The sequence below is a fragment of the Geotrypetes seraphini genome, chromosome 4 (genome assembly GCF_902459505.1).
Source record: "Geotrypetes seraphini chromosome 4, aGeoSer1.1, whole genome shotgun sequence".
In the NCBI taxonomy this organism is placed as follows: domain Eukaryota; kingdom Metazoa; phylum Chordata; class Amphibia; order Gymnophiona; family Dermophiidae; genus Geotrypetes; species Geotrypetes seraphini.
The window spans coordinates 256,591,964-256,619,838 of record NC_047087.1 but is presented as its reverse complement, the minus strand read 5'-3'; the positions used below and the strand labels follow the sequence as shown (position 1 = coordinate 256,619,838).

At 42.4% G+C, this 27,875-nt stretch overlaps 1 protein-coding gene across 2 annotated transcripts in view; it reads right to left on the bottom strand.

Annotated features, from left to right (window-relative positions):
- LOC117358642 (interferon-induced protein with tetratricopeptide repeats 5-like) overlaps positions 1-27,302 on the bottom strand; it is a 36,129-nt gene extending 8,827 nt beyond the window's left edge. The window contains exons 1-2 of one of the 2 annotated variants that reach the window (XM_033940096.1): positions 27,211-27,302; positions 4,025-7,170 (exon numbers count right to left, since the gene is read on the bottom strand). In XM_033940096.1, coding sequence (XP_033795987.1) covers positions 5,712-7,170; positions 27,211-27,215 — 1,464 coding nt within the window. In that variant the 5' untranslated portion in view covers positions 27,216-27,302 and the 3' untranslated portion in view covers positions 4,025-5,711. Of the gene's footprint in view, positions 1-4,024; positions 7,171-27,210 lie in introns of those variants that run through there. The other variant, XM_033940094.1, reaches the window with a different exon arrangement.
- Between the last annotated feature and the right edge of the window lie 573 nt (positions 27,303-27,875).

Below are 27,875 nucleotides of genomic sequence, written 5' to 3'. Positions count from 1 at the left end.
ATAAAATTGGATTTCTTAAATCACAAATACATCGTAAATAAAAATAATTACTTAAAAATTAAAAAACGAACTGGGGTAACAAACACATGGAACAGTAGGAAAGGAGGGAAAAGAAAAAATACAATAAAAAAAAAAAAAAATGTGTTAATCAGATTAGGTTAGAACATAAGGATGATGTGAGAAAAGAATTTGCAAACTTGAAAATCTAAAAAAAAGGGGATATATAATCAGAGTTTAATACAAAACGATGAGATTAGGAATCAACCGAAAAATAAACTTTTAGTTAAAGGCTTCTTTAAAAAGAAAACACTTTAAACTATTTTTGAATTTATTCAAATCTTGTTCAAGTCTTAAATAAAGAGGGAGTGAGTTCCAAATAGTAGGGGCTGTAACCGAAAAAATCAGGTCACGGCGAGTACCGATGATTTTTAAAGAGGGAACATATAGGGACGCTTGTGAGGATGATCTGAGAACTTTTGACGGGCTGTAAGGAATCAGAAGCCTATCTATAAATGCAGGAGTATTATTTCTTATTGTCTTAAAGACTAATAGTGCTATTTTATAAGTAATTCTATATGAAATTGGTAGCCAGTGAGCGTTTTGAAGCAGAGGTGTAACATGATCAAATTTTTTTGAACCTGAGATTACCTTTATTGCAGTGTTTTGTATGATTTGGAGGCGCCTTATATCCTTAAGATATGCCCCCTTTAACAAGGAATTGCAGTAGTCTAGTTTTGAAATCACTAGAGAATGAATTAAAGTATTGAGCGAAAATGAATCGAGAAGGGGAACCAATGAACGGATCATTCTCAGTTTATAGAAACAATTTTTCACCAAAGCACTGATGTGTAATCTGAAAGAAAGATTATTGTCTAAAATGACGCCTAAGATTTTTGTATTGGTAGTGAGGTATAGAGGTTTGTTATCTATTAAGATTGGGTTGATGAGTTGTACACCTTCTTTCCCTGAAAAAAGCATAGATGTAGATTTATTGATACTTAAAGAAAGTTGATTATTGAATATATAAAAAGGAAATTCGTATGCATATGTATAGATATTTTACAGTTTTATTTTTTATTTGGATGGTTGTTTTATATGGAGTTGTAACCTCGATACTGATATTTCAGGGCGGAAGAGTACAGGAGAGTCGGCAAGGACAGTAAGCGAATGGTCTTCAGCAGTCGCTTCATTTCAGATCGGCAAACCCAATCAGTGTTTCTTCTTCTGCTTAGTGAATCGATGGCGTCCTACTTATGCATGCCATTTCCCCTTGTTTGTATGGGTGGATCGGATCTGGTAGGAGATTTGATCAGGCAGCAGTTTAGTGAATCGGGTCGGGGAACGATCAATCGTTGGGACAGGATCAGAAGTTTTAGTGAATCTATCCCCTGGTAGAGCTACACACTGTGCAGGAGAAGGCAATGGCAAACCACTCCTGTACTCTGCTGTGAAACATCACAGGGTGGATTCCTCACTGTGCAGGTTGCCATGACACAGTGGCATGATCCATCCATTGGTACCCATATAGGCTCAAAATAGGTACCTATTTGCATCCCAAGTTCCCAGCTTATTCTGCTTGTTATAAAATTACCATTTATACATATTGTTTTGCAGAGCTTCTCAAACCTCTCGTGGAAGCACACCTAGTTAGTAAAGTTTCCAGGATTATTGCAATGAAAATGAATGAGATAAATTTGCATGTGTTGGAGAACCATGTTATGTACTGAGGTAGTCCTGAAACACTACTCCAAACTAAACTAAGGACACAAACAATCACCATTTAACTCAAAAGGTGCCATAAATAGAACACTCCAGGGTCTTATGGGACACTGCAAGGCTACTCATATATCACACATACATCCACAGTATGAAAAAAATATATATAAGAACAGAAAAAAAATGGAGAGAAAGCCTCAGTTAAGCTTCATATGGCTAAAAAAAACTCCACTTCTGTGTCTTCATCATATCAAAAACAGTGATGAAAAAAATAAGGCACAGTAGCAGCCCCCCCAAAAAACACCTCACAACCAGCATGCCAAAATCTCACATACAAACATTGTGTGGAAAAAGTTTGCAATCGAGGCACAGTCAGAAATATTGCAACTTGAGCAAGGGAAATAGAAAAACTTAGCTGTCCTCGAAGTCCCAGCTGTCTCCAGTCTGGCTTACACAAATGCCACTGTCCGTGCCTTGTGGAAAATCAGCCCACCCGACGGGAAAATCTCCGTTTCACTCTTGCCAGGGGTGTACAGCTTCCTGCATCCACTACTGGCTGGCTGCTACTGTGCCTCATTTTTTTCATCACTGTTTTTGATATGATGAAGACACACAAGTGGAGTTTTTATAGCCATATGAAGCTTAACTGAGGCTTTTTCTCAACTTTTTTTTCTAAACTAAACTAAACCTTAAGTTTATATACCGCATCCTCTCCACGGAAGTGGAGCTCGGCACGGTTTACAAGAACTTAAAATATAAGAAGGAAAAAGTTTACATGAACTTATATATAGAATGGAAAAGTAAGGGGGAAAATAGAATTACATGTTAGAGAAGAGCCAAGTTTTCAGTTGCTTGCGGAATAGTTGGAGAGAGCCCAGGTTCCGCAATGGGATAGTAAGGTCGTTCCAGAGTCCTGTGATTTTGAAGAGAAGAGATTTTCCCAGTTTACCTGCATAGAGAATACCGCGAAGAGAGGGGAAGGATAGTTTATATCTTTGGGCGGGTCTGTGTCTTATATATATTTTTTTCATACTGTGGATGTATGTGCGATATATGAGTGGCCTTGCAGTGTCCCATAAGACCCTTGAGTGTTCTATTTAGGGCGCATTTTGAGTTAAATGGTAGTCCTGAAACCCCATCTGCCTAGGTGTAAAGAAATTAGAGGTATTATGAGGTAGTTAGTACACCTTTTCTAGCAAAAAAAGATGCCAGTACTCATATGCTAGGCCATTGATTTTGGTGGGAGGTGATCACTGATCACAATAGCCAGGCCCCCTGTAACTAAGAACATAAGAAATGCCTCCGCTGGATCAGACCTGAGGTCCATCATGCCCAGCAGTCCGCGGCCCAACAAGTCCAGGATCTGTGCAGTAATCCTCTATCTATACCCCTCTATCCCCTTTTCCAGCAGGAAATTGTCCAGTCCTTTCTTGAACCCCAGTACCGTACTCTGCCCTATTATGCCCTCTGGAAGCACATTCCAGGTGTCCACCACACGTTGGGTAAAGAAGAACTTCCTAGCATTTGTTTTGAATCTGTCCCCTTTCAACTTTTCCGAATGCCCTCTTGTTCTTTTATTTTTTTGAAAGTTTGAAGAATCTGTCCCTCTCTACTCTCTCTATGCCCTTCATGATCTTGTAAGTCTCTATCATATCCCCTCTAAGTCTCCTCTTCTCCAGGGAAAAGAGTCTCACTTTCTCCAATCTCTCAGCGTATGAAAGGTTTTTCATCCCTTTTATTAGACGTTTCGCTCTCCTCTGAACCCTCTCAAGTAACACCATATCCTTCTTAAGGTACGGCGACCAATATTGGATGCAGTACTCCAGATGCGGACGCACCATCGCCCGATACAACGGCAGGATAACTTCTTTCGTTCTGGTAGTAATACCCTTCTTGATTATACCTAGCATTCTATTCTAGCCACAGAATCCATGAAAAGGCAGCACTGAGAGGGAAATTCTGTAAGAGGCACCAGCGGGCACCTAGATCCTGTCTGCCAGTGACTAATTTAATTGATTTAATCAGCTTTAAGTGGTGCGATAACTGATTGTGCCATTAAAAGCCGATTAAAAAACAATTTTAAAAATCCCTAGGTGCCGCTGGCTGCCTTCTCGGACTGGTGGTTAACACCTAGGTGCCTACCAGCGCCTAGTGATGCCGCACTCCTAATTATTCCAAATACAACACCAGTCAAACAATTCTCATCAAAAATAACATAAATACTTTTTTTTAATTTATAATTCTTTATTCATTTTTTCATCTTACAAGTGAATTAAACATAATATAAACAATTTCCACATATCACTTGTATTTACAATCAAATATTCTTATATGATAAATTAAATACCCCCCTTTTTATTATCAATCCTATTCCAAATGATATACATTCCCCAACCCACCCCCACATATATACTACCCATGTGCTATGATATCTGATCATTAGAATAAATAGTCAATGGTCCCCATATTTTTTTAAAATTATGAATATTCCCTATGTAACATAAATACTTAACAATCCTCAGAGGGTTTAGAATGTCCCATAGGTTCTAATGATAACAATCACCGAACCATGATCGTCATAGGATCCGTAATTTATGTGTTATTTATATTATATTTTTAAAATATTTTTATCTTAGATTTTTCATCAATCAAATTTTACTCGAATTGGGAGCGCCTCTACTGATATGTACACGTTTCAAAAAGTCTTTTCAACAGGGTTGAGGCTCCCGTAATTAATTATCATGTTTGTTTAGCAGCCGCTCATCTCTATAAAGTATCATGGTTTCCAACCTCCTAATTAGGCATATTTAAGGGGCGTAGTTGTCTTTAGGTGTCAAAAAGTGCTGCTAGTCATGATTCTTTGATGAACCTAGGCATTGGAAATGTACAAGGGGATGCCGAAAAGTTCTCAGCCCAACCAACCAACTTCCTAAGTTCTGAGCATCATTTTGCTACCGTAGCTGAAAAGAGTGTAATCTTATTTCATTACATGCCAGTCTGTAGAAATGAAATTCTATGTTTTGACATTGTTTCTGATCGTTGATTGAACCATATCCATGTCATTCTCTTCTTGGGCGGGCTGAGAACTTTTCAGCACCCCCTCATATGTGTTCACTGAGGCAGTGCATTTGGAGCAGCTGATCCAGCAACAAGCATGTAATCATTAAAATTAGTATAGGTATTTGTTAAATATTATTGATGTTTGTTATGGATCCCCAATGCTGTTTAGTAGTAGTTATTATGACTGGTTAGCCATGCATTATTTTTCCTTTATATTTGTTATTTTTGAAGACTTAATAAATATAAAGTTAAAAGCAGAAATGGCCTCTTTAAGTTTAAAAATACAATAGGCACTTATTCAAGTCACTCATAAGATTCCCTACACTCTACAGAAACCAAAATATCAAAACACAAATACTTATGGCAAGATAGAAGAGAAACAGGAGAGAGACCAATTTAAAACAAAAACGCAAAATTTTCCAATGCACTCTTTAATAGAGCAAATATATAAAATATCCCAAGTCAAAAAATCTTTGCAAAGATGCCATTTTAAAATGAAGCCATAAACTAACATTTGTGTTTTCTGCCCTGTATCCCGATTCAGTTGACAATTTTTTATTGATATTTATATGCGTTTGCAATTTCTCTTTTATAATGTACTTGCAATTCAGCTGTCAATCAACTGTACGTGGGAAAGTAGTAGCATCTGCCACAAATGCTGGAAAGATTCTAGGCACACTCTGTATATTTAACACACCTTAAATTTTTGCAGTTAAATTTCAACAAGTGTAATAACTTGCTTCACTCTAGTCAAATTGGCTGGTCTGAACAAATTGGCTGGTGTGGTAAATCATAGGAAAAAAATGTATTATGTATGCAATTATTATTAATACAAACAATTATATACATTCTACAACTCTCTCTTTAGAACAGGTATTTTTCTTACAATGGACTTACAAATTAAGTATATATACAGACACACAACAGCATTCGATTCATATTGAAAGCCGCATGTTGCAGATACCACTCAAATACTCTTCGTTATCAGGGTCTAGTTCTAGGGCTTTCTCATAGCATTCAATCGCCTCTTTCTTTTCTCCTTTCAGCTGGTGGATAAGCCCAAGGAGGCCAAAACCTGAAGCATCTGCTCCATTCCTCTGAATCTTCCTTTCGGCGAACTTTTGCAGAGCTCTTTGGCACAAATCCCTTGCAATCGATCCAATCTGAAGTCTTAGCCCTGCTGTATAATATCTAAGGGCTTCAGATTCTGACTTTTTCTGGTATTCTTCATAGCGGCCGCAATTTAAATATATCTCTTGCTTTTCTACATCGGTAAGCTTCTCCATTCTGAGCACTTCCTGAAACATGTTTTCTGCTTTGTCATGCTGATTCGCTTCTACATACATGTTGGCTAAGTCTATCTTTGCATACACAAACTTTGTTTTCTGCTCCACAACAAATACAAAATGATAAATGGCATACCAAATTAGTTCTTGAATCTGTTTGGAAAAGTCATTCCTGACACTGTATTTTGAAGCATGAGCAGTTTTTTTCAGTTCTATCATCTTTTTTCTGTAAGAAATACCTAGCTGGTGGTGCAGGAAACCAGAGCGCGGTGTAAAACTTACCGCCCTTTTCAACAGTTTAATGGCTTCGTCCACCCTTCCTTGCCGTCTGTAAAACTTTGCAACATAGCGCAACAGGTAAGGAAGATTGGGAGTTTTCGCCAATGCTTCTTTAATGTACTTTTCTCCTTCTTCTGACCGATTCATTTCTTGAAGTTTCAGACCTAAGAGTGCCATCACTACTGTGTCTTTAGGATTCAGCTTTATAGCACGTCTCAACAGTTCAACAGATTCGCAATCTTCTGGGGTATATTTTTTGATGTTAAAACCCTCCAGACGGTACACAACCGTTGCATAGCCAGAATTCCATTCTGGACCTTCAGGATCTTTTTCAAGAGCCTTCTGGAAACATTCTTTTGCTTTTTCATAATATTGTCCACAAAACTTTAATAAGGCCCATCCCTTTTCACCATAAACATCAGAGACTGGAACTTTATAGGGAGATGTGCTCAATAACATTTTACAAATATCTTCCACCTTCCCAAGGTAGGTATTGGCATTTTCAAGCTGGTCCATATCATAGTATATCCACGCATAGTTCCCATAGGTGGTAATAATTTTTGTGCTGATATCATCATCCTGGACCTCTTGAATTAACTCTTCAGCTTTTTGAAGATTTGCAAGGGCTTCAACATTGTTACCTTTTAGTTGATTCACATAGGCAAGCAGATTATAAACCATTGACCTGCAATTTGGGAATAAAAATTCAAGTTGGTCATGAAGTGCCTCCTCCAGCTCATCGAGATCTGAATCTTCTTTCAATAATTCCCATGTAAAATGGCATTCCAGCTGCAACAGTTTAGTTTTCAAGGAATTTTTGGAAATCTCTCTGCAGTGAAAAGAAATGTGTTACTATGATGCAAAAGAAGAAATACAAATATTAAAATGCCATATTTAAGTGCCCACACGCCTGCCAGGTCTAGAGTTTATGTACTTGTAGGCACCTAAATGCTGATTCTGGGTTACATTAGTATTCTGTATGGGAATGCGGGTTCTTAGTTGTGGACAACACAAAGAGGTGATGATCTGTGAATAATCTCACAGGTAGAAACACAGAGCAGACTAATTTTATCAAAAAAATTGCAATTTATTAGATAAGCAAAACCAAACGTAGCCATGTTTCGCCCTCAGATTGCATCAGGGGGAAATGCTAGAAGGGGAAAAAAAGAAATCACTCCCCCCTACTTTTGAGGCAAAACACTCTCACTTTCTTTCATCTATGTAAAATCAAGCAGATTCAAAAGGCCAAGATTGCACCTTTACTCCTTTGAATCTGCTTGATTTTACATAGGTGAAAGTGAGAGAATGTTTTGCCTCAAAAGAAGGGGAAAGTGATTTCTTTTTTTCCCATTCTGGCATTTTTCCCTGATGCAGCCCGAGGGCTAAACGTGGCCACCTCAGGTTTGGATTATTTAATAAATGACAGTTTCCTTGATATCACTGGTCTGCTCTGTTTCTGCCAACGCTTAATTGTGGCCATAAGACAACAAAATTGAGGTACCTGCTTATAAAATTGCCTCCAAAGTAACCATTTGCAGCAGGCACAGAGAAGATCAATCATCAGAGAAACAAGTGGGCAGTCATGCAACATGTTCTTACTACAAAAACAATTAGAAAAAATAAGATAGGATCTGTATTCAATGGGACTTATCTAGTGATTGCCATCAAATGTATTGATTTCCTTTCCTCGGAATTTCAGTGTTGCTAAAAATCCATATGGCACCATAGGGATATTTTTGGAGTCCAGTTAAGGTGGAGTGAGGGCAGAGCATGCAACTTTATGGAAAATAGTGTTATTCAGCCACTATCCCCCTGATATTCAGACCATATGAGATTAGCTGGCAATCTCCTGCTATGATGATACCAGAAATTCAATGTCGTGCCATATCCGCCAACCAGCTTCAATCACATTGCAGGGAATTTTCTATATCATGCCAATGGGATATCAGATAGCCCCTAGAGTAGCATATCTCAGTGGGGTGTAGTTCCTCATTTCTCCCAGTAGACACCACTACATTTTTAAATATTTTAACATTTTTTAATATCTATAATTTAATTCATATTTAGTATTAAGTAGTGTAGATAAATAACTTAGCTTTTCAACCTTGCGATCAATACGTCTAAGTCTTAAAGGCCAAGGGGCTCATAATTTAAAAAAAACAGCAACAACTAAAAAGTGGCCTAAATGGGTACTTGGATGATCAAAAAGCCTGATCGTCCAAGTACCCATAATCAAACCCATTTCCAGCTTTGTCCCTGTAATGGATAAAAGCAGAGCACGGTCCCTGGTCAGGAGAGCTGACCAGGTTAAAAGTAAGGATATGGAAACTACTGACTAGCCCTCAGACAGTGAGGTAGAGCAGGAAGGGTTTAAACCTAAGAATATACAGCAGAGAATGCCATACCAGAATAAGTTCATCAGAAAGCCTGATAGGACTTTTACTGAGAAATGGAGACCTAGTCCTGCAAGGTATGCACACTATCAGCCTAGGAGAAACCAGAGTTATTTCCCTAGGGATTTCCTGCCCAACACCCCCTGCTCCTAGGAGAGAGGGGTGGGGCTATGACACACATAAAAGCAGAGCCCTGAATCACAGAGAGGAGAACAGGAATGGAGGTGAAGCTGAGGAACCAAGGCAAATGCACGACCAGCAGCATAGCAAACAGGCAGATGAGGAGAGAAGTCTCCCTTCTCAACCCCACAGCAGTGAGGATGTGGATATGACGGAAGTCTTCCCAAGCTTGAGCCCAGCTGCTGAGAAAGTTGAGGCAATGGACACTACTGAAGTGTGTCTGGAAGCTGACTATAACCCAGAGGGAATGAAGGCTAGTCCATAAGCTAAAAGAAAGCCAAGTATCTGTCTCACTAAGCTGCATTTGAGTGCTGGCTCTCTGTAACCAGAGCCCAGGTGTCACTGATTAGGGAGAGAAGAAAAACCTCTCACTCTGGGACTGCCTGGAGGTTGTTGTTTGCTAAAGGAACTGTATCTTTGATAGTGTGAAACCTCTGTGTTAAAGCCTTTGTAAACCTAACAGCTTATCTAATACCCTAGACATAGGTGTACAGCAGGTATAACCAAATGTTATAGGTTTTGACTTAGACCAAGTCAAAACAGATATAAGTGCCAAAAAAGGGACCGCTGAGCTGATGGCGGCTGGCGCGATCAGCTCAGCGGTTCGGCAACCTACCCACCCCCCACCGCAACCATCAGGGCAGGAGAGATGCCTCATCTCCCCTGCCGCAATAGCGATACTACCTAGTGTCGCCAAACACGGCACTTGGGATCACTAAAGCGGCAGGAGAGATGACCCATCTTGACAAATAAAAAATTATATATTAACACATAAGATGAAGAGTGATGGAATCTTAAAGAAATCTGAATTTGATAAAAGGCTAGGAGAACCCAGTAGCAAAAGGGTGTTTTTCTTGACTATATAAAATTATAAATGAAGACAAAATAACCAAAAAATCAAATATGAAAGCATGGAAAAAGATTTGGGGAAAGAATGGTCTATAGATGAGTGGGGGGTAATAGTATCACATATTTTTCAGACAGCTAGGGCTGCCACTTTGGTGGAAAATGCTATTAAACTCCTAGTTTGTTGGTATACCACCCCCGTCCTAATTAGTAAATGTACCAAGCAGAGTGATGCTACCTGCTGGAAAGGGTGTGGTGAAAGAGGTACATTCTATCATATGTGGTGGGAATGTCAAAGGGTCCAAAAGTTTTGGGAGCAAGTTTTTGATTATGTAAGCAGATTAATTCAGACACCACTTAAGCTGAATGCTGAAAGGGCATTGCTGGGAGTAAGAATAGAAGGTTTAACACTTTCGCAATCTAAACTTTTGGTCCTGGCATTTATAGCTGCTAGTTTGACATTAGCTCAGCAATGACGTATGTTAAATGTATCCACTCTGAGGGATGTGAGGGAACGTTTAGAAATAGTTTGTGAAAAATATACTTTCAGCCCTTTTAACTGATCAATGGGCAAAATTTAATGACATGTGGGAAACTTATATTGAGCTGGGGAATAAAAGCCTTATGAAGAATTCTCCTACCCCTAGGGTTTTGGAACCAGGTCTCCTGGAAGGGGTGGGGGGCGGGGGGAGATACGGGATAGAGAATGGGATTATTTCAATTGTAGTAATAATAAGATGTAGTACTCTTGTTAGTTTACTAAGTTTATGAATTATATTTAATGCTAATTGTGCATTTCACTGAGATTATTGTATTAAAATTATTAAATAAAGAATTTTAAAAAAAAAGTTTTTATAACTGACTTCATCCGTTCTCTTCTTGTGAGATGATCATTTACCTCACTATGTACTCATCCCTCTTTGACTGGTAATTATGTTTTCTGTACTCTGAAAAATGTATGTGATAAACCTTAAACGTACTTTCTTTGTAAACTGTAAATGCCATCCAAGTTCTTTGCTAATTGTCTAATTCCATTGCACATCTCTAAGTTTGCTTCAGCACAAACTTGTGACCTCCTCATTATCTGCCGGTGCCCCTCCTTTCAGCCCCGATTCCACCATTTTAAAAAAAGGTGCTTTGAAGTTTATAACTGACTTCATTCTCTCTCTTCTTGGGGGCAGCAAGCAGATTTATTTTTACCCATTCTTTAATCATACCCTCTTACCCTTGGCGCTCACATAACCATGCCTCTCGTCCATGAACTCTCCCTTATAAGTCTACGTTACCAAGCTACTTTTCATCTTCATCTTGTGACACTAGTTGCCAGGCAATTTTGACCATGACCACCATTGTCTCACAAGCCTCACTAGTCTTACTTATCTCATCAATTTAGGCCTAGGAAACTCTCCCATATCCAGGATAAATCTCATTGTCTATTAAGGAGACACCTAGTAGCCACTCCATCACCTTTCCCCCATGACTCCTGTGCACCAAATTCTCCTCTCCTCTTCTTTTCTTAATCTCTCTCTCTTTCTTCACCCAAATCATTTAACCCACCACCACGTAACTCACTTTTGGATTTCACCTCACTCTCCCTTTTGTCCTCCATCCTCTTCTCAGCTCTAAAGTTTCAACATTTTCTGCCTTTCATTAAGCCATCCCCACTCTACCTACACTTCCCCCTCCGAATCTGCAGATTCGGTTATTCGCAATTTTAAACAAAACAAAAAAAGACACATTTTAATTTTTTCAGGCTATTTTAAGCCCTGTAAGCCCACCCCTTAAGCCTTACCTGGTGGCATAGCGGGTTTTCAGGGCAGTAGTGATCTTCCCATGATCCTGCCCCATGCAGATTACTTACAGGAAATGGCTCGAGAGACTACAGGAGCTCAAGGCAGCCATTTCCTGTAAGCGATCTGCATGGGAAGGAGCGTGGGAAGATTGCTCCTGCCCCGAAAACCTTCTAGACCACCAGGTAAGGCTTAAGGGGGGGCTTACAGGGCTTAAAATTGCCGGGAGGAAGCAGGGGTTAGGGGCAGAACCAGCCCAAATATTATTCCCGTTTCTTAAATATTTGCAGGCCAGCTCTGCCCCTAACCCCCGTGGATACGGAGGAAGAAGTGTATATGCATCTTAACCACATCATGGCCCCCCCATGCCTCTCCCACAATCATCCGTACTCTTTTACTTCTTCTCTTGCTCTCTGCCAGGGATATCAATCCCAATCCCAGTCCTCTCAAGCAGACCTCACCCTACTCATGTGGGACAGACCGCAATGTAACTAATCTTCTTTTTTTCCTCTCTTCACCCCCCACCCCATCTGCCTTTCTCATGTACCCTGTGAAATGCCCGCTCAATCTCCAACAAACTTACCTTCATCCATGACCTCTTTATCTCTTGAACTCTCCACCTGCTGGCACTAACTGAAATGTGGATCTACCCTGAAGACTCTGCTTCAGCTGTTGCCTTGTGTCAAGGAGGCTACCTTTTCTCACACACACCTCGCCCAGTAGGTCATGGTGGTGGTGTTGGGTTGTTACTCTCGCCATCTTGATCACTTCTTACACCTCAGTCTCACTGGTCTCCCTCCATCTGTCTATTCACTCCTCTACCTCTCTGAGTAGCAGTCATTTACCGACCCCTGATAAGTTCCTCTCTTCCTTCCTCACTGACTTTGACCCCTTCTTTCTCAAACAGTCATTTCTTTCCCTCATCCTTGGTGATTTCAACATCCATGTTGACAGTGGCATAGTAAGAGTGGGCGGTCTGCCCCGGACACCCTCGTGGTGGGGGAGCTAGCACACATCCTCCTCTCCACCCCGCTCCTTCCCTGCCCCTCCCCCACTACCATGCACGCACCGTTTCCCTTCCACCGTACCTGTTCACGGCGCAAGCAGCAACCCCAGCCTACTGCTCGCACCAATGTCGGCTCTTCTTCTGATGTCATGTTTTGGACCCGCACCTAGGAAGTGACATCAGAGAAAGAGCTGACACTGGCGCGAGCAGCAGGTTGGAGTTGCTACTTGTGCTGCAATCGTTAAAGAGGTACAGGGGATGTGAATGGGGACATGTGCGACAGGAGGGGCAGATAGGGGGGGCGGAAAAGAGGGCAGGGGAGGGGCTCCACCGCCCGGACACATTTCACCCTCGCTACACCACTGCATGCTGATGATCCCTCTGACTCCTGCACTCAGGGCAGGATTAATTTGTCGAGGGTCCTTAGGCACACAAGTACACTGGGCCACCCTGCCCCGCCCCTCCCCACCCCACCATGCGCCCATGCGGAAACAGGGAGCTGCGTCAGAAGGAAGCTTTGGGCAAGCAGCACCGCTTCCAAAATTACAGTTCCCGTTGCCTTTCTTACCCGCATTGCTTGCTTGTCTTACTTTCCGTTGATGGGTGGAGCCACGTTGCTGATCGGGGGGGGGGGGGGCTGCATTGCCAATCGGGAGGAGCCCACGTTGTTGATTGGGGGGAGCCCGCGTTGTCGATCGATGCTGGAGGGGCCCATCGTCGTTTGGAAAAAACAAGGTTGATGCCCCTTAATGTGCCTACTGGGCCTATTGGTTAATTCTGCCCTGCCTGCACTTCCAGATTTCTTGCTCTGACATCATCATTTAATCTCCAGCTGTGCTCCACCACCCTAACGCACCAGAATGGTATTCTCCTCCAACTGCTCTGCCACAAAATTCTGCACCTCAGCTCTTCCCCTCTCTGACTATCATCTGATAACGTTCACAACTCCTCCTCACTACCCTTAGGCTATTGACCTTGGCACTCTTTCCACCACTGTCTCATCCCTCCCTTCAACTACTATGTCATACAAGTCTGTCGTTGAAGCTGCTTCTCCTACAACACCATTCTCTCCTGTTCTAATTATTCTCACTCCTCCCATTTTACATCCTGTAAGGCGCGTCAAACCCCCAGTCCTGGCTGACCCCCAACATCTGCTACCTGTGCTCCAGTGCCCAATCTGCTGAACATCTTTGGCTTAAATTCCATATACATGCTGACTTCATATACTTCAAATTCCTGATGACATCCAGCCCTTTCACTTGTCAAACAAGACTATTATATCCATTTAACTAATTCTCTTGGCTCTAACTTTCGCCGTCTCTGTCACACTCAACTCTCTACGAGGGGGGTTCTGAAAAGTTCTCAGTCCAACCAATCAATGATCTAAAAAAATGTCAGAACACAGAATTTTGTTTCTGCAAATTGGCACTTAATGAAATAAGATAGCACTCTTTTCAACTACAGTGGCAAAATAATGCTGAGAATTTAGGAAGTTGGTTGGTTGCGCTGAGGACTTTTTAGCACTCCCTCGTACTCAGTGCCCTCACCTTCAGTCACCCCTTCAATTTCCCCCCAGATGATGGCAGAGTTCTTCTATGACAATCTACACAAGATCCACCTTGAGTTCTTAACCAGGTCCCCCACCTCCCCCACCCCCGTCCAGCTGTCCATTCTGCCAATCTCGCCTCAACCCCTGACACCTTTTTTGAAATTATCTGATCCAATTCCCACCCACCAACTCAGCGCTATTTTCTCCCACTGTCATCCCCCTATTTTATTTTATTTTGCCTCTTGTCATTTGTTGTTGAGAGAGGAGGGAAAAGACAAAATGGCACAAGAAGAGATATCCCAGCCAGAGGAAAGTGATGGCTGAAGAGAAAACTGAACCCTCATCTGAGGGAAAAGAAATGGAGTATATCAAAGGGTAATTGTTAGTATGTTAAACTATTCAAAATTACTCAATTTTTCATCCAATAATACTTTAGTGGGGGTGGGTGGGTGGGGGTGGAGAGAGAGGAGTTTAAAGCAAAGGTTTATCTGGGATGCTACAAAAGGCAATGGCAAAAGGTGCAACATTGGTCATCTAATGTTCCTTGTTTGGAAGCTTCTGACTGTGCTCCCTCCAAATATTCTACACCTACCTGTCTATGACCCTAATAGCCCTTATGTCTTCAGGTGGCACCTATATGGCAATAGAGTAGGGTTTTGGTAGGTTTTAGTGAATTCACACTTTTTACCATAAATGTACTGGTTAGAGTGACTTACAGGCCTGGGTCTCCTCTTTATTGTTCACTAGCCCATCTACCAGGCAAACACCTGTGTGATGCTCTACTAGGCTTTCATATTCTAAGTGGCATCTGGTCTAGAGACAGGTATGTACTCTTTAATTCAAATTTTGGGGGGCTGGGAGGGGGTTAGTGAGCGGTGGGGGAGGGCCATACCTTAATGTCATCTGATCAGTGGTCATCTGATCAGTTTGTGAAACTTAGACGCTTCCAAAACAGGTGTAGCTCCTGTTGGAACATCCTGGGTGTAGCTCCTGGATGGAACATCTAAGTTCCATCCAGGATGTCTTGGAATAGGTTTGATTATCGCCTCAAGACGTCCAAGTTACACCTGCCCAAAACATGCTCCCTGGAACTCTGGATGCATAGTGGGAGAAACGTCTCACTAGGTATCCAGGAAAAAAGTTTTGATTATTAGTACAGGCAGCGTCCCGTTGGACTGGAGGACGGCTAACGTCATTCCACTCCACAAGAAAGGCTCAAAGATGGAGACAGCAAACTACAGACCAGTGAGTCTAACATCGATAGTGAGCAAACTAATGGAAACTCTAATCAAACACCAATTAGATAAGATCCTGGATGAGGAGAATCTACGGGATCCCCGACAACATGGATTTACTAAGGGGAGATCCTGCCAATCCAACCTGATCAGCTTCTTTGACTGGGTAACGGGGAAGCTGGATATTGGGGAGTCCCTGGACATCGTGTACCTGGACTTTAGCAAAGCATTCGATAGCGTACCACACCGCAGGTTACTGAGCAAGATGAGTTCTATAGGATTAGGTAACACATTGACGAAATGGGTTGGGAGCTGGCTTGGAGGTAGGCTCCAAAGGGTGGTCGTGAACGGCACCCCCTCCGAAATGACGGAGGTGATTAGTGGAGTACCACAGGGCTCAGTCTTGGGCCCAATCCTATTCAACATCTTTATAAGAGACTTGGCAGAAGGGCTTCGAGGTAAAATAACATTATTCGCCGATGACGCCAAACTGAGTAATGTAGTGGGCAAATGCACAACAGACGAAGATTCAGTGCCCGACAACATGATGCACGACCTACTCCTACTGGAGCGATGGTCTAGGACATGGCAACTCAACTTCAATGCCAAAAAATGCAAAGTTATGCACCTGGGCAGCCAGAATCCATGCAAGTCTTATACCCTTAATGGCGAGATCCTAGCAAAAACGGTAGCAGAACGAGACTTGGGGGTAATCGTCAGTGAGGACATGAAGTCTGCCAATCAAGTGGAGCAGGCTTCGTCCAAGGCAAGACAAATCATGGGCTGCATACGAAGGGGTTTCGTCAGTCGTAAGGCGGAAGTCATTATGCCATTGTATAGATCCATGGTGAGGCCCCACCTGGAATACTGTGTGCAATTCTGGAGGCCGCATTATCGCAAGGATGTGCTGAGACTGGAGTCGGTGCAAAGAATGGCCACCCGGATGGTCTCGGGACTCAAGGATCTACCATACGAAAAACGGCTTGACAAATTACAGCTATACTCGCTCGAGGAGCGCAGAGAGAGGGGGGACATGATCGAGACGTTCAAGTATCTTATGGGCCGCATCGAGGCGGAGGAAGATATCTTCTTTTTCAAGGGTCCCACGACAACAAGAGGGCATCCGTTGAAAATCAGGGGCGGGAAACTACGAGGTGACACCAGGAAATTCTTTTTCACTGAAAGAGTGGTTGATCGCTGGAATAGTCTTCCACTACAGGTGATTGAGGCCAGCAGCGTGCCTGATTTTAAGGCCAAATGGGATCGGCACATGGGATCAATTCACAGGGCAAAGGTAGGGGAGGGACATTAAGGTGGGCAGACTAGATGGGCCGTGGGCCCTTATCTGCCGTCTATTGTTTCTATGTTTCTATGTTTCTATTGGCACTTGGACGTCCCGACGATTAGGATACATGTACAAATGCTGACTTAAGTGTTTTTTTGGACATTTTAGATTTTTGATTATGAGTCTCTAATGCCATACTTCTATTGTAATCTGAATGTTTTTTTATTTTTTGCCTATTGCTTATGTTTGATTAATTCTTGCTGTACACCGCCTTGAGTAAACTCCTTCAAAAAGGCATTAAATAAATCCTAATAACTAACCCACCCCCCTTTTACTAAACCGCGATAGCGTTTTTTAGCGCAGGGAGCCGCGCTACAAGCTGCGTGCTGCTCCTGACATTCATAGGAACTCTATGAGCACCGGGAGCAGCACAGAACATTGAGCGCAGCTCCCTCAGCTAAAAATCACTATCGCGGTTTAGTAAAAGGGGGTGTAAATAACTGTAGCCCATATTCATAACTACACCCCTAAGTGATGAATGGTGTATGAACTAATGATATGCAGCCCCCAAAGTTTTAACTGCCTAAGATTATTATTATTTCTATAGGAATTTTCTTTTTTTTTAAAATTCTGTATTAATTTTCAAAACTACAACAGTGCAATACAACCAATGCAACTCATAGTAAAACTAAACTAAACTAAACCTTAAGTTTATATACCGCATCCTGTCCACGGAAGTGGAGCTCGGCACGGTTTACAAGAACTTAAAATATAAGAAGAGAAAGGAAAAGGTTTACATGAGCTTATATATAGAATGGAAGAGTAAGGGGGGAAAATAGAATTACATGTTAGAGAAGAGCAAAACAATAAAAGCACATTCATCTTTCTCATGTTCATAATCATCCATTTTCCTACCCCCTTTACCCAAATAATTATCATTCCATATAACATAAACATATATTATCATAAATATCCTATCTATTTTGAATAATGATATCTTCACACCCATCCCAATTATAAATATTCAAAAATCAATTTATGACATAAGAATCCCTCTCTTCCCCTGCCCTGGATATGTACCATAGCAAAGAACAAACTGATTCACAGTCAATAAACAATTACAATGAGCGAACATAAGATTCCAATGGGCCCCATATTAATTTAAATATTTTCATTTTCTTTAGGTTTAAGAAATTTATTTTTTTTTCATCAACAACAATATTGTTAGTGTATGCTCTGTAAATCTCCCAATAATGTACATTGTTTTAGAAGTCTGCACGGGAACGGGGATCACGGGAATCCCACGGAGATCCCTTTAAGGTCAACGGGATTCCCACGAGGACCCCTCCCAGGCCCACAGGACTCCCACAGGGACCCCTCCAAGGCCAGCGGGACTCCCACGGGGATGGAACTGGGATCTCCCATTCTGAGGTCTACCTAATTTTCAAGATACCAGTCCAACGCCATGGTGGGAATAGCCATTCTGAGCAGTGAGCTCAGCATGTAGGCGCTCAGTGTGCCTACGTGTGCTCACTGCATTGCTGCTGATTGGTCAGGCAGTGGTACGTGCAAGGCTAGAACAGGAAGTCAGCCTGTATGAAGTCCACCCTCCCCACCCATGCATTTACATAACGTCCGCCCTCAACCCAGCTGTGACCAATTGGAAACAAAGACACTCAACAGAGATCCACCTCCCCTACCTCCACCTCCTCCCCTTTTGGAGGAAGGCTGAGAAAGTTGAATCGGGGCTCTCCAGTGTGCAGGGAGTGCGTGAGGTGGGCCTGGAGAGGAAATTCTGTTATTCTTAGAATGCCTTCATTTTCAGCGTTTACAGATTTCTCTTTCGTGCAATAAGGTATCAAGTTAACCTGCGAGGCTGGTGCAGTCAGATTGCAGAGATCTTTATTTGCCTTATGTGTATATTTGGGGGGGAGGGGGGCAAATACTATGTCCGACACACTTCGAGCTTCTTGCATTTCTCAGAGTTATCCTTTGTGCAGTTGTGAGGCACTCACACGCACATTGTGCAAACAAAACTATGTCTTCACAGTGTAGAATTTATTTCAGAGGGCTAAGGGCAGGGGGAAGAGAACTGGATGGAAGAAGGGTCGATGGACAGCTGAGAATGGCATGCATGGTGATGGTATAAAGATAAGGTGATCATTTATTTTTTTCATCACAAGGGGACATCTATTAATTGTCAGTCCTGCCCCCAATCCCACCCTAGCCCCGCCCCCAATTTCTTCCATTCATTTTTCATGTACACATAATATCTTCATATTAATTCATAATGGTAACCTTAAAATTAAAAAAAAAACTACAAAGCACACTATACATAGAGAAATGTTAATTATCATTTATATTTGGGGGGTTTCAAAGATGTCAAGGCAAATGACTTTAAAATATGCAATGTCTCCTCAGTAACTATAGAAAAATAGATAAATATAGTGCAAAATATAGACAGAAGATATAAATTCTCAAAACTGACATGTTTTGATCACTAAATTAAAAATAAAATCATTTTTCCTACCTTTGCTATCTGGTGATTTCATGAGTCTCTGGTTGTGTTTCCTTCTGACTTTGTATCCTTTCTTTCATTTCTTTCTATCTGTACTCAGGCCCAACAATTGTCCCTTTCTATACCCTCCCTCCTTCCTTCCGATGTCCTTAGTGCCCCCAGTGCCTCCTTCCCATGTCCATAGTGCCCCAGTGCCTCCTTTCCATGTCCATAGTGCCCCCAGTGCCTGTCCAGTGTCCCTAGTGCCCCGAATGCCTCCTTCCCATGTCCCTAGTGCCCCGAATGCCTCCTTCCCATGTCCCTAGTGCCCCAGTGCCTCCTTCCCATGTCCATAGTGCCCCCTGTGCCTCCTTCCCATGTCAATAGTTCTCCCAGTGCCTGTCCTGTGTCCCTAGTGCCCCCAGTGCCTGTCCTGTGTCCCTAGTGCCCCAAGTGCCTCTGTCCTGTGTCCCTAGTGCCCCAAATGCCTCCTTCCCATGCCATAGTGCCCCAGTGCCTCCTTCCCATGTCCATAGTGCCCCCAGTGCCTCCTTCCCATGTCCATAGTGCTCCCAGTGCCTGTCCTGTGTCCCTAGTGCCCCCAATGCCTCCTTCCCATGACCATAGTGTCCCAGTGCCTCCTTCCCATGTCCATAGTGCCCCCAGTGCCTGTCCTATGTCCCTAGTGCCCCCAGTGCCTCCTTCCCATGTCCATAGTGCTCCCAGTGCCTGTCCTGTGTCCCTAGTGCCCCCAGTGCCTCCTTCCCATGTCCATAGTGCTCCCAGTGCCTCCTTCCTATGTCTTCCCTTGCCTTTGTCCCTCCCCCGAAGCCAGCCTGCCTACTTCCTTTCCTCCCTCCAGTGCCTGATTCAAACCCCCCCCCCCCGCGATTCAACCCCCCACGGATTCAAACCGCCCGTCCATCCGTGTACCGCCGCTGCCTGCCAGTCTGCCTCTCTGCCGCGCCAATTCAAACCCTGGGCCGCCGCCACTGCTTCTTCCCTTCTTCTCAACGTCAATTTTGATGTCGGAGAGGAAGTTCGGGCCAGCCAGGCAGTGATTGGTTGGCCCGGAACGTTCTCTCCGACGTCAGAATTGATGTCGGGAAGAAGGGAAGAAGCAGCAGCGGCGGCCCAGAGTTAGAATCAGCGCAGCAGGGAGGGAAAGTGATCGCCCGTCCTGGTGTCCCCGCACACAGCTTCGGGACGCTGTCCCTGAAAACGGGACATTTCGGTGTCCTGAAGCGGTGGGTCGGGACAACGGGACGGTCAGTCCGAAAACGGGACTGTCCCGTTGAAAACGGGATGTATGTAAAGAGAGACAGACTGCAGGAAAAGAATTCCTTGTTAGAGTCTCTCGTTTAACTTTTTTTTTAAAATTATGACAGCAAAGAGCGATGGCGAAGAAAAGCTGTCCAGAAGCCCTTGATAAGACATTAGCAGCACACTGCATACTGATGGAGAGAGATAGATGAATGAATGATGGAGTGGAGGGAGTGATGGTATGATGGACAGATTCAGGCTTCTTAGTCAACTTCTTTAAGAGCTTAAACAATATGGCCAAATAGTGTCAGACAGGTTAAAGAGTAGCCTAATTGTGCAGAGGCCTGAGATCCAAGGGAACTAGGTTTGATTCCCACTGCATCTCTTTGTGATTCTGGGAAAGTCACTTAACTCTCCACTGTCCCAAATACAAATAAGTACTAAAGGGACAGGTAACTTTTATGGGGGACGGCGGGGACAGTGGGAATTCCTCGTGGGGATGGGCAGGGACAGGGAGAATTCCTCGTGGGGACGGAAGAGATTCTGACGGGGACGGATGGGGATGGGTGGGATTTCTGTCCAAGCGCAACTCTCTACACTGTTTCAGAAGGGTTTCAGGAGGGTGAGTACTATTTACAACACAAGAAAAACTCCACAGTTTTGTTTTGTGTCTCAGTTGCTTTGGGCAAAAATTTCACCAAACAACATGGGAAATATCATTTCAAATGAGTGCGCATCTCCAGTATGTGCATGGATTATTTTTCACATTGTTTCAGTCAATAAAAATTCTTTTTTGAAAGTCATTTAACCTGTGATGTGGATCCTTTCTTCTTGTTATTTGGTGAATTATTAAAGTTAGTTTCCTGTATCCTCATAAAGCCAACTTCGCATCTTTATAAAGGTAGATGTGATCCTACATTTTTTTTCCATCAATATCTCCTTTGAGAACAGAGGGATCGGAGGTTTGAAACTTGCTGGTAGCTGTTAGGAAAGGATGTGAAATTAATATGCTTTTAGTATATTTAAGGGGGAATTCATCAAGGGGTACTAATGGCTAAGATGCCCATAGGAATATCAGATCAGATTCTATAAATGGTACCTAAATTGATAGGTGGCTAGGGAAATGGTGTCTACTATAAAATCCTGTGTGGTGGGGGTGGGCAGCTGCATTTGTACGGAAGGGAGGGATAGAAGCTAGGCAAGGGTTCTCCTGCACGAGGGATGGGAGGGAGGGATAGAAAGATGCTGTAGAGGGAAGGCACAAGGAGCTGGGTGAGAGGGGAGGAAAGATGCTGCACATGTGGGGGAGAGAAAGGAAAGAGGAAGAATTGGGGTGGAGGAGAGGAAGGGAGAGATGATCATTGTACATGAAAACAAAATAATACCTCTATGTTCAGCAGTTTAATTGACCAGACCACCACTATGTCTAATCTTAGAACACATTATCAACCCCAAAATTGCCCAAGTCCCAAACACCCAAAACAAGACTTTTAGGCGAAGGAGGGGCCAGTCCTTCACCTAAAAGCTGGATTCTGTAACCAGTGTTTGTCAAAAACAGAATCCCCCCCCCAGCAATGATAGCGGCAAGAGAGATGCCTCATCTCCCCTGCCGCGCTCTCCTGCCAAAGTCGTTGCAGTGGGGGGTGGGCAGGTTGCCAGGGCCTACCTCCTGCCTACCTCTCGCCCTTTCCCCTCCTCTAAAAACATCTCTTTTCGCTCTAGGCATTTAGAGGCAGGGTAAAGGCCTAAGCTGGTTTTAGATACATCTAAAACCAGCTTTGAGTATCGGTACTTGGACGATCTGTCTTTTTGATCGTCCAAGTACCAATTTAGGCCATGTTTTGAATGGGGGGGGGGATTATTATGAGCCCCCTAGTGTGTTTTTTTGGCCCAAAATGAATATATGACATTGTCTTATTTTCAGGGAAACACGGTAGTCGAGAGAGCACACACTAATTAATCATAGGTCAAAAAACTTCCACTCATAATTTATTTGCAAATAGTGACTTCAACAAAATTTGGGAGCATTATTCTTCATGCAGCAAGAAATCTCTCCCAAAAATAATCAGCACGGGTCAGATTTTCAAGTCCAAGAGACTGTTTGGATATATAAAAGGCAATATCTCATAGATGAGGGGGGAAAAGTGTTGCGGTTCATAAAACGCTAAAGTTCATAAAGTGGACCCAAACTACAATTCAATTGTATTTTGCAAACACCAGACATTCTACTCACTAAGTCATGAAAAATCATGCACTCAAAATGTCAAAAAACTAAAAACACTTAGCATATGAATCCACTACAGAAATCTCTTTGGTTCCTTGATGCTGTCTCAGCGTCTCAGTCTGCTTCCCACTCTCGGCAGCAGTTCACACATGCAAGGCTGTTAAAGGCCACCTCTACACAAGAGTCCGGCATGCTGTAAATAAAACTCTTGTACTTTCTTCACGCCTCTGATTTTATGTGTCCAAGTGACCTTTCAGTCTTAGCAGCACAAACTTCTCCCATAAAATGCGAAAGTTCATAAAGTGGCAGCCGTGCAAGTTTCAAGTTTTATTAAAATTTTGATGTATCGCAATATCATAAATTCAAAGCGATTTACAATTAAAAACAGGGTCTCAGATACTAACTACAACAAACACACAAACATTACAGACTTATACATAGGGGAAGTGGGGAGAACTACAATAAGCATAATAAAGTAAGCAAGAAAGGTAAGTACAATGGGGGGTGGGGGGGTAAGAATTGTAAAAGTGTAATTAAAAAAAAGTAAAAAGAAAATTAAAACAATTTTTATTTATTTTTTAAAATTTCTCGAGGCCTGGGACAAGGACATAAAAGTTTCTGCAATGAATGGGGTCAAAAAGAGAATCCGGCAATTATGTCTCAAAGGCATCCTTATAGAACCAGAATTTTAACAGTCCTTTAAATTTACCTAACGATTTTTCTTCCTTAATAAGTGCTGGTAAAGAGTTCCATGTTCTGGGCGCGGTAACAGCAAAGATCGTATCTTGTCTTGTATTTATTATACTAAGTGATGGAATTACTAGAAGGTTTTTGGTAGGAATATATGGAATAATATACCTCTCTAGGAATGATGGGGCTTTAGTTGTTAATATTTTGAATGTTAATAATGCTATTTTAAAGGTGATTCTGTGGACAATTGGCAGCCAATGAGCTTCTTTAAGAAGAGGAGTTACATGGTTGAAATTTTTTTTCCTATTCGTTATAATTTTTATAGCAGTTTTTCAGGTCTCAGTGTTATTTCCCCTGAAGTTTGTGCTGCCAAGTAAGAAGATTGTAGGCTCTTCTTATGCTCTTATCAATTTGGCTGCCACAGGATCTGTGGGGTCTGCAGGGTCCTCATTTCACCCCTTCCTGCAGATCCCACAGATCCAGTGGATCGGTTGCTTTTTGGGTTTGGTGGGATCCTCGTTCCAGCCCCCTCCCATGAATTAATGGAGCTCCAAGATGCAAATTTGTGTAAATATTCCTGAAATTTTAGGTGGCGTCCCGTCTCCTAGTTCATTTCTGGATCTTGTTCTTCCCTCTCCCATCCCTCCTCCCCTTTGGTTATTTTCATAATTCACACAGATGCAGCCGGCAGTATCGGTGAGAGGGATCTGCTTAGTCACTCAAAAAGTTTCTGTTATCTAAGTATAAGGACTCTGGTCTAATTTCTTAAAGACTATAGGCCCTTTAATATCAGGAAACAAAAGAGCATCAAAACTATATAAAATCTTAAGAGAGTGTGAGGGAGAAAAAGATATTCCCTTGGATAATATGTGGGCAACATATCTAAATGAAAATCCAAGAGTAATAGATTGGAAATCCTTATGGGCATTTTCAGCTAGACCTACTATGTCGGCATCCATATGTCAGTCTACATTTTTCATTATACATAAAGCTTACTGGACGCCTGCTAAAATGGCTAAAGGGTTACATGCGACTTCAGAGCTCTGTTGGTCATGCCAACAGCAACCTGGGACTCAAATACACCTCTTATATGAATACCCTAACTTACAAGTTTACTGGTCAGACATTTGGTCCAAAATCTGCTCAATTTTAAACATGAATATTAATGAGTTGCTCATGTCATATAAATCAATCATATTGCGTTCCTCTAATCCAGATATATCAATACCACCGTTATATAAAAATATATTTGATTTCATGATTGCCTTAGTTATCGATCATATTGTTTCCAATTGGAAAGACAATTCTAGGCTTAATTTTTACGAATGGTGGAATTGCCTTTGTGTCATCAGAAAGTATGAGGAAATAATAACATTCAAACAAAATAACATAGCCAGATTCACAAAAATTTGGACCCCTCTTGATGAATATTTAAGGACTTATGTAAATCCTAATTAATTTTACTTTGTATATTAACTATACTATATTTTGCATATTATTATTTATATTTTGGTATCTGCAGCTTATTGTTTTGTTTTATTCTTATACTTTTGTATTTGTAAAATTTAAATAAAAAAAAAGTTTCTGTTTGATTAGGCAGAAAATAGTTACAGCTGTACAAGAGCTGAAACTCGGTTCATAAAACCTGCCGGGTAGGTTGGATAAAGTAAACATAACTTCACTCAAAAGCTGATCATGCATTAACACTTAAATGATACAACTTGTTTCCTACATAAGAGAGATCTTAAAGTTAAGCAGCACTTTTGACTGGCATTTTGCAACAAAATCATGTTTCAGAGTTTTGTTCTTTTTGGGCCCCTTTTACAAAGCCGCAGTAGCGATTCCTGTGTGGCAAACGCGATGCAGCCCATTCCAATTCCTATGGACTGCATCACATTTGCTGTGCTGGGGACTCGCTACTACAGCTCTGTAAAAGGGGCCCTTTATGATTTATTTTGGTTTTGCAGAAAATAATATTAGTCTTTAAAGCTTTTAATCTAAGCAAATTGGGAGGCGGGGGAGACTGTTCATTTTCTATGTACTACTCTTGCCAGAAATCTGCAAGTGCAAAATTCCTCACCCCCTCAGAAAACATATACTATACTGTATTTTTCACTCCATAAGACGTACTATTTTCCCCAAAAAATGTGGGTGGAAATGTCTGTGCGTCTTATAGAGCGAATATAACAATTTTTTATTCCCCATACCTTTTTAAATCCACACACACACCCATCGTACCTTTTTAAATCCCCCTTAAAACCTGGTGGTCCAGCAGTGTATCGGTAGGAGCAAGCTTTCTGTGCTCCTGCTCCTTCCTCACAGGATGGCTGCCTCATTATCTTGGGGCCAGCGGCGCATAAGGCAGGAGCGAGCTTTTTGCACTCCAGCCTGGCACACGCCGCTCCCTGAATGGCTGCTGTCAGTTCTCGCAGGACTCGGGGGGAGGGGAGGGAGGATTTATAAAGGTATAGTGAAGGATTTAAAAAGGTGCAGGAAGAGGGTAAAAAACTGTTAGTCAGCTGGGACGGTTTCCTCCTGTCCCGGCATATCACAAGACCACCAGAGGGGGGACAGCATACAGGGCAGGATGGTGGGACAAGGTACAGAGCCTAGCAGGGAGGGGGAACAGGGTGCAGAGCCTAGCAAGGAGTGTGGGGTTAGGGACAGAGCCTGGTATATTTTATTAAATATATTAGTACACCATTTGGATCAGAATATTTTTTACTTGTTTTCCTCCTCTAAACCTAGATGCATCTTATGATCAGGTGTGTTTTATAGTGCGAAAAATATGGTAATTCTGGACATGCTGTGCAGAATTTAATGCAGACACAGGCACAGCGGGTCATTTTCTCCTCCTGTGCCGGCTTAGACTCACAGTGCATGTGAAGTTCCTGTTTATGTGGTCCATGCATAACGTAACCATTTATTTTTTTCATCAAAACGGGACATCTATTAATATTCAGTCCCGCCCCCAATCCCACCTTAGCCCTGCCCCCAATTTCTTCCATTCGTTTTTCATGTACACACTATCTTATTATTTCATAACCATAAAATTTAAAAAAACACAAAGCACCCTATACGCAGAGAAAATGTTAATTATCATTTATATTTGGGGGGTTTTCAAATTTGTCACCTAAGTAACTATAGAAAAATAGACAAATATAGTGCAAAATACAGATAGCAGATATAAAATCACGCCCAGAAGCCTTCTTCCCGACGTCAATTCTGACATCAGAAAGGACGTTCCGGGCCAGCCAATCACTGCCTGGCTGGTCCGGAATGTCCTCTCCGACGTCAGAATTGATGTCGGGAAGAAGGCTTCTGGGCGCGATTAGTGGCAGGGAGGTAAGCAGAGGAGCAGCGATGGCGAACCTGGAGGGAGGCTTTTTTTTTTGGTGCAGCAGGGAGGGACAGGAAGCGATCGCTTGTCCCATTGTCCCCGCGCACAGCTTCGGGACGCTCTCCCTGAAAACAGGACATTTTGGCGTCCCAAAGCTGTGTGTGAGGACAACAGGACAGGGGTTCCGAAAACAGGACTGTCCCGTTCAAAACGGGATGTATGGTCACCTTATCCATGCAGCATCTCTCCTTTCCTCCCCTCTATTATCATGTGCAACATCTCCCTGCCCTCCACCCAATGTCCAACTCTTTTCCTCTCTCTCATCTCTGTGTTTTCACTAAAATGTTACTTAAATTCTATTCGAATGCAGAGGAAAATATTGCACAAGACAGGGGAGAAGGGATTTTGTAGACATAGAGGGGTGGGAGTTTAATTCTCTTCAAATGTTAAAATTAATGCATTTACTTGTAGTTTTGCTGGGAAATTTATCCCAACCTTTAATCTAGCTATAGAACACTGCAAAAGCTAAGCAGCATTCCAAACATATTTCAAATCCAGATCATATACTTACCCCATGATTTTGATAAGTTCGCCAGCAGTCTTTTCTGAGCTACCTGTCTCTTCAGGTGCAAGGATGCTTGCTGCAGCAGCAACTGCATCTACAGCAACAATTTATAAAACAGTGGTCATGTGACTCTCAAAAGACTTCAGCAAAGATCAGAATAGAAACTCGAAAGTGAAACAGTTCCCTAGCTTGAGAGAGCCAGCTAGGGCTGGGAAACTGAAACTGCTCTGGATTCCATTCATGTTTATGTTTCATTCTTCTGACCACAAAACAAATCTACTCCAGATTTTCTTCCTTCACCAACACTACCCCGAAAATAAGACAGAATCTTCTATTAATTCTGGGTCCAAAAAATGCATTAGGGCTTATTTTCGGGGGATGCCCTTTTTTATCATGGTACAACAATCATCTCTCCCTTCCTCTCCTCCACCCCAAATCTTCATAAGAACATAAGAATTGCCACTGCTGGGTCAGACTAGTGGTCCATCGTGCCCAGCAGTCCGTTCCCATGGCGGCCCCTAGGTCAAAGACCAGTGCTCTAACTGAGACAAGCCCTACCTGCCTAAGTTCTGGTTCATCTTATTTATCTTACAGACCTCAGCGGTACTGCCTGTTTGCCAATAAACTTTTTAAACATGTGGAGGGGCATAATTGAAAGGGATGTCTAAGTC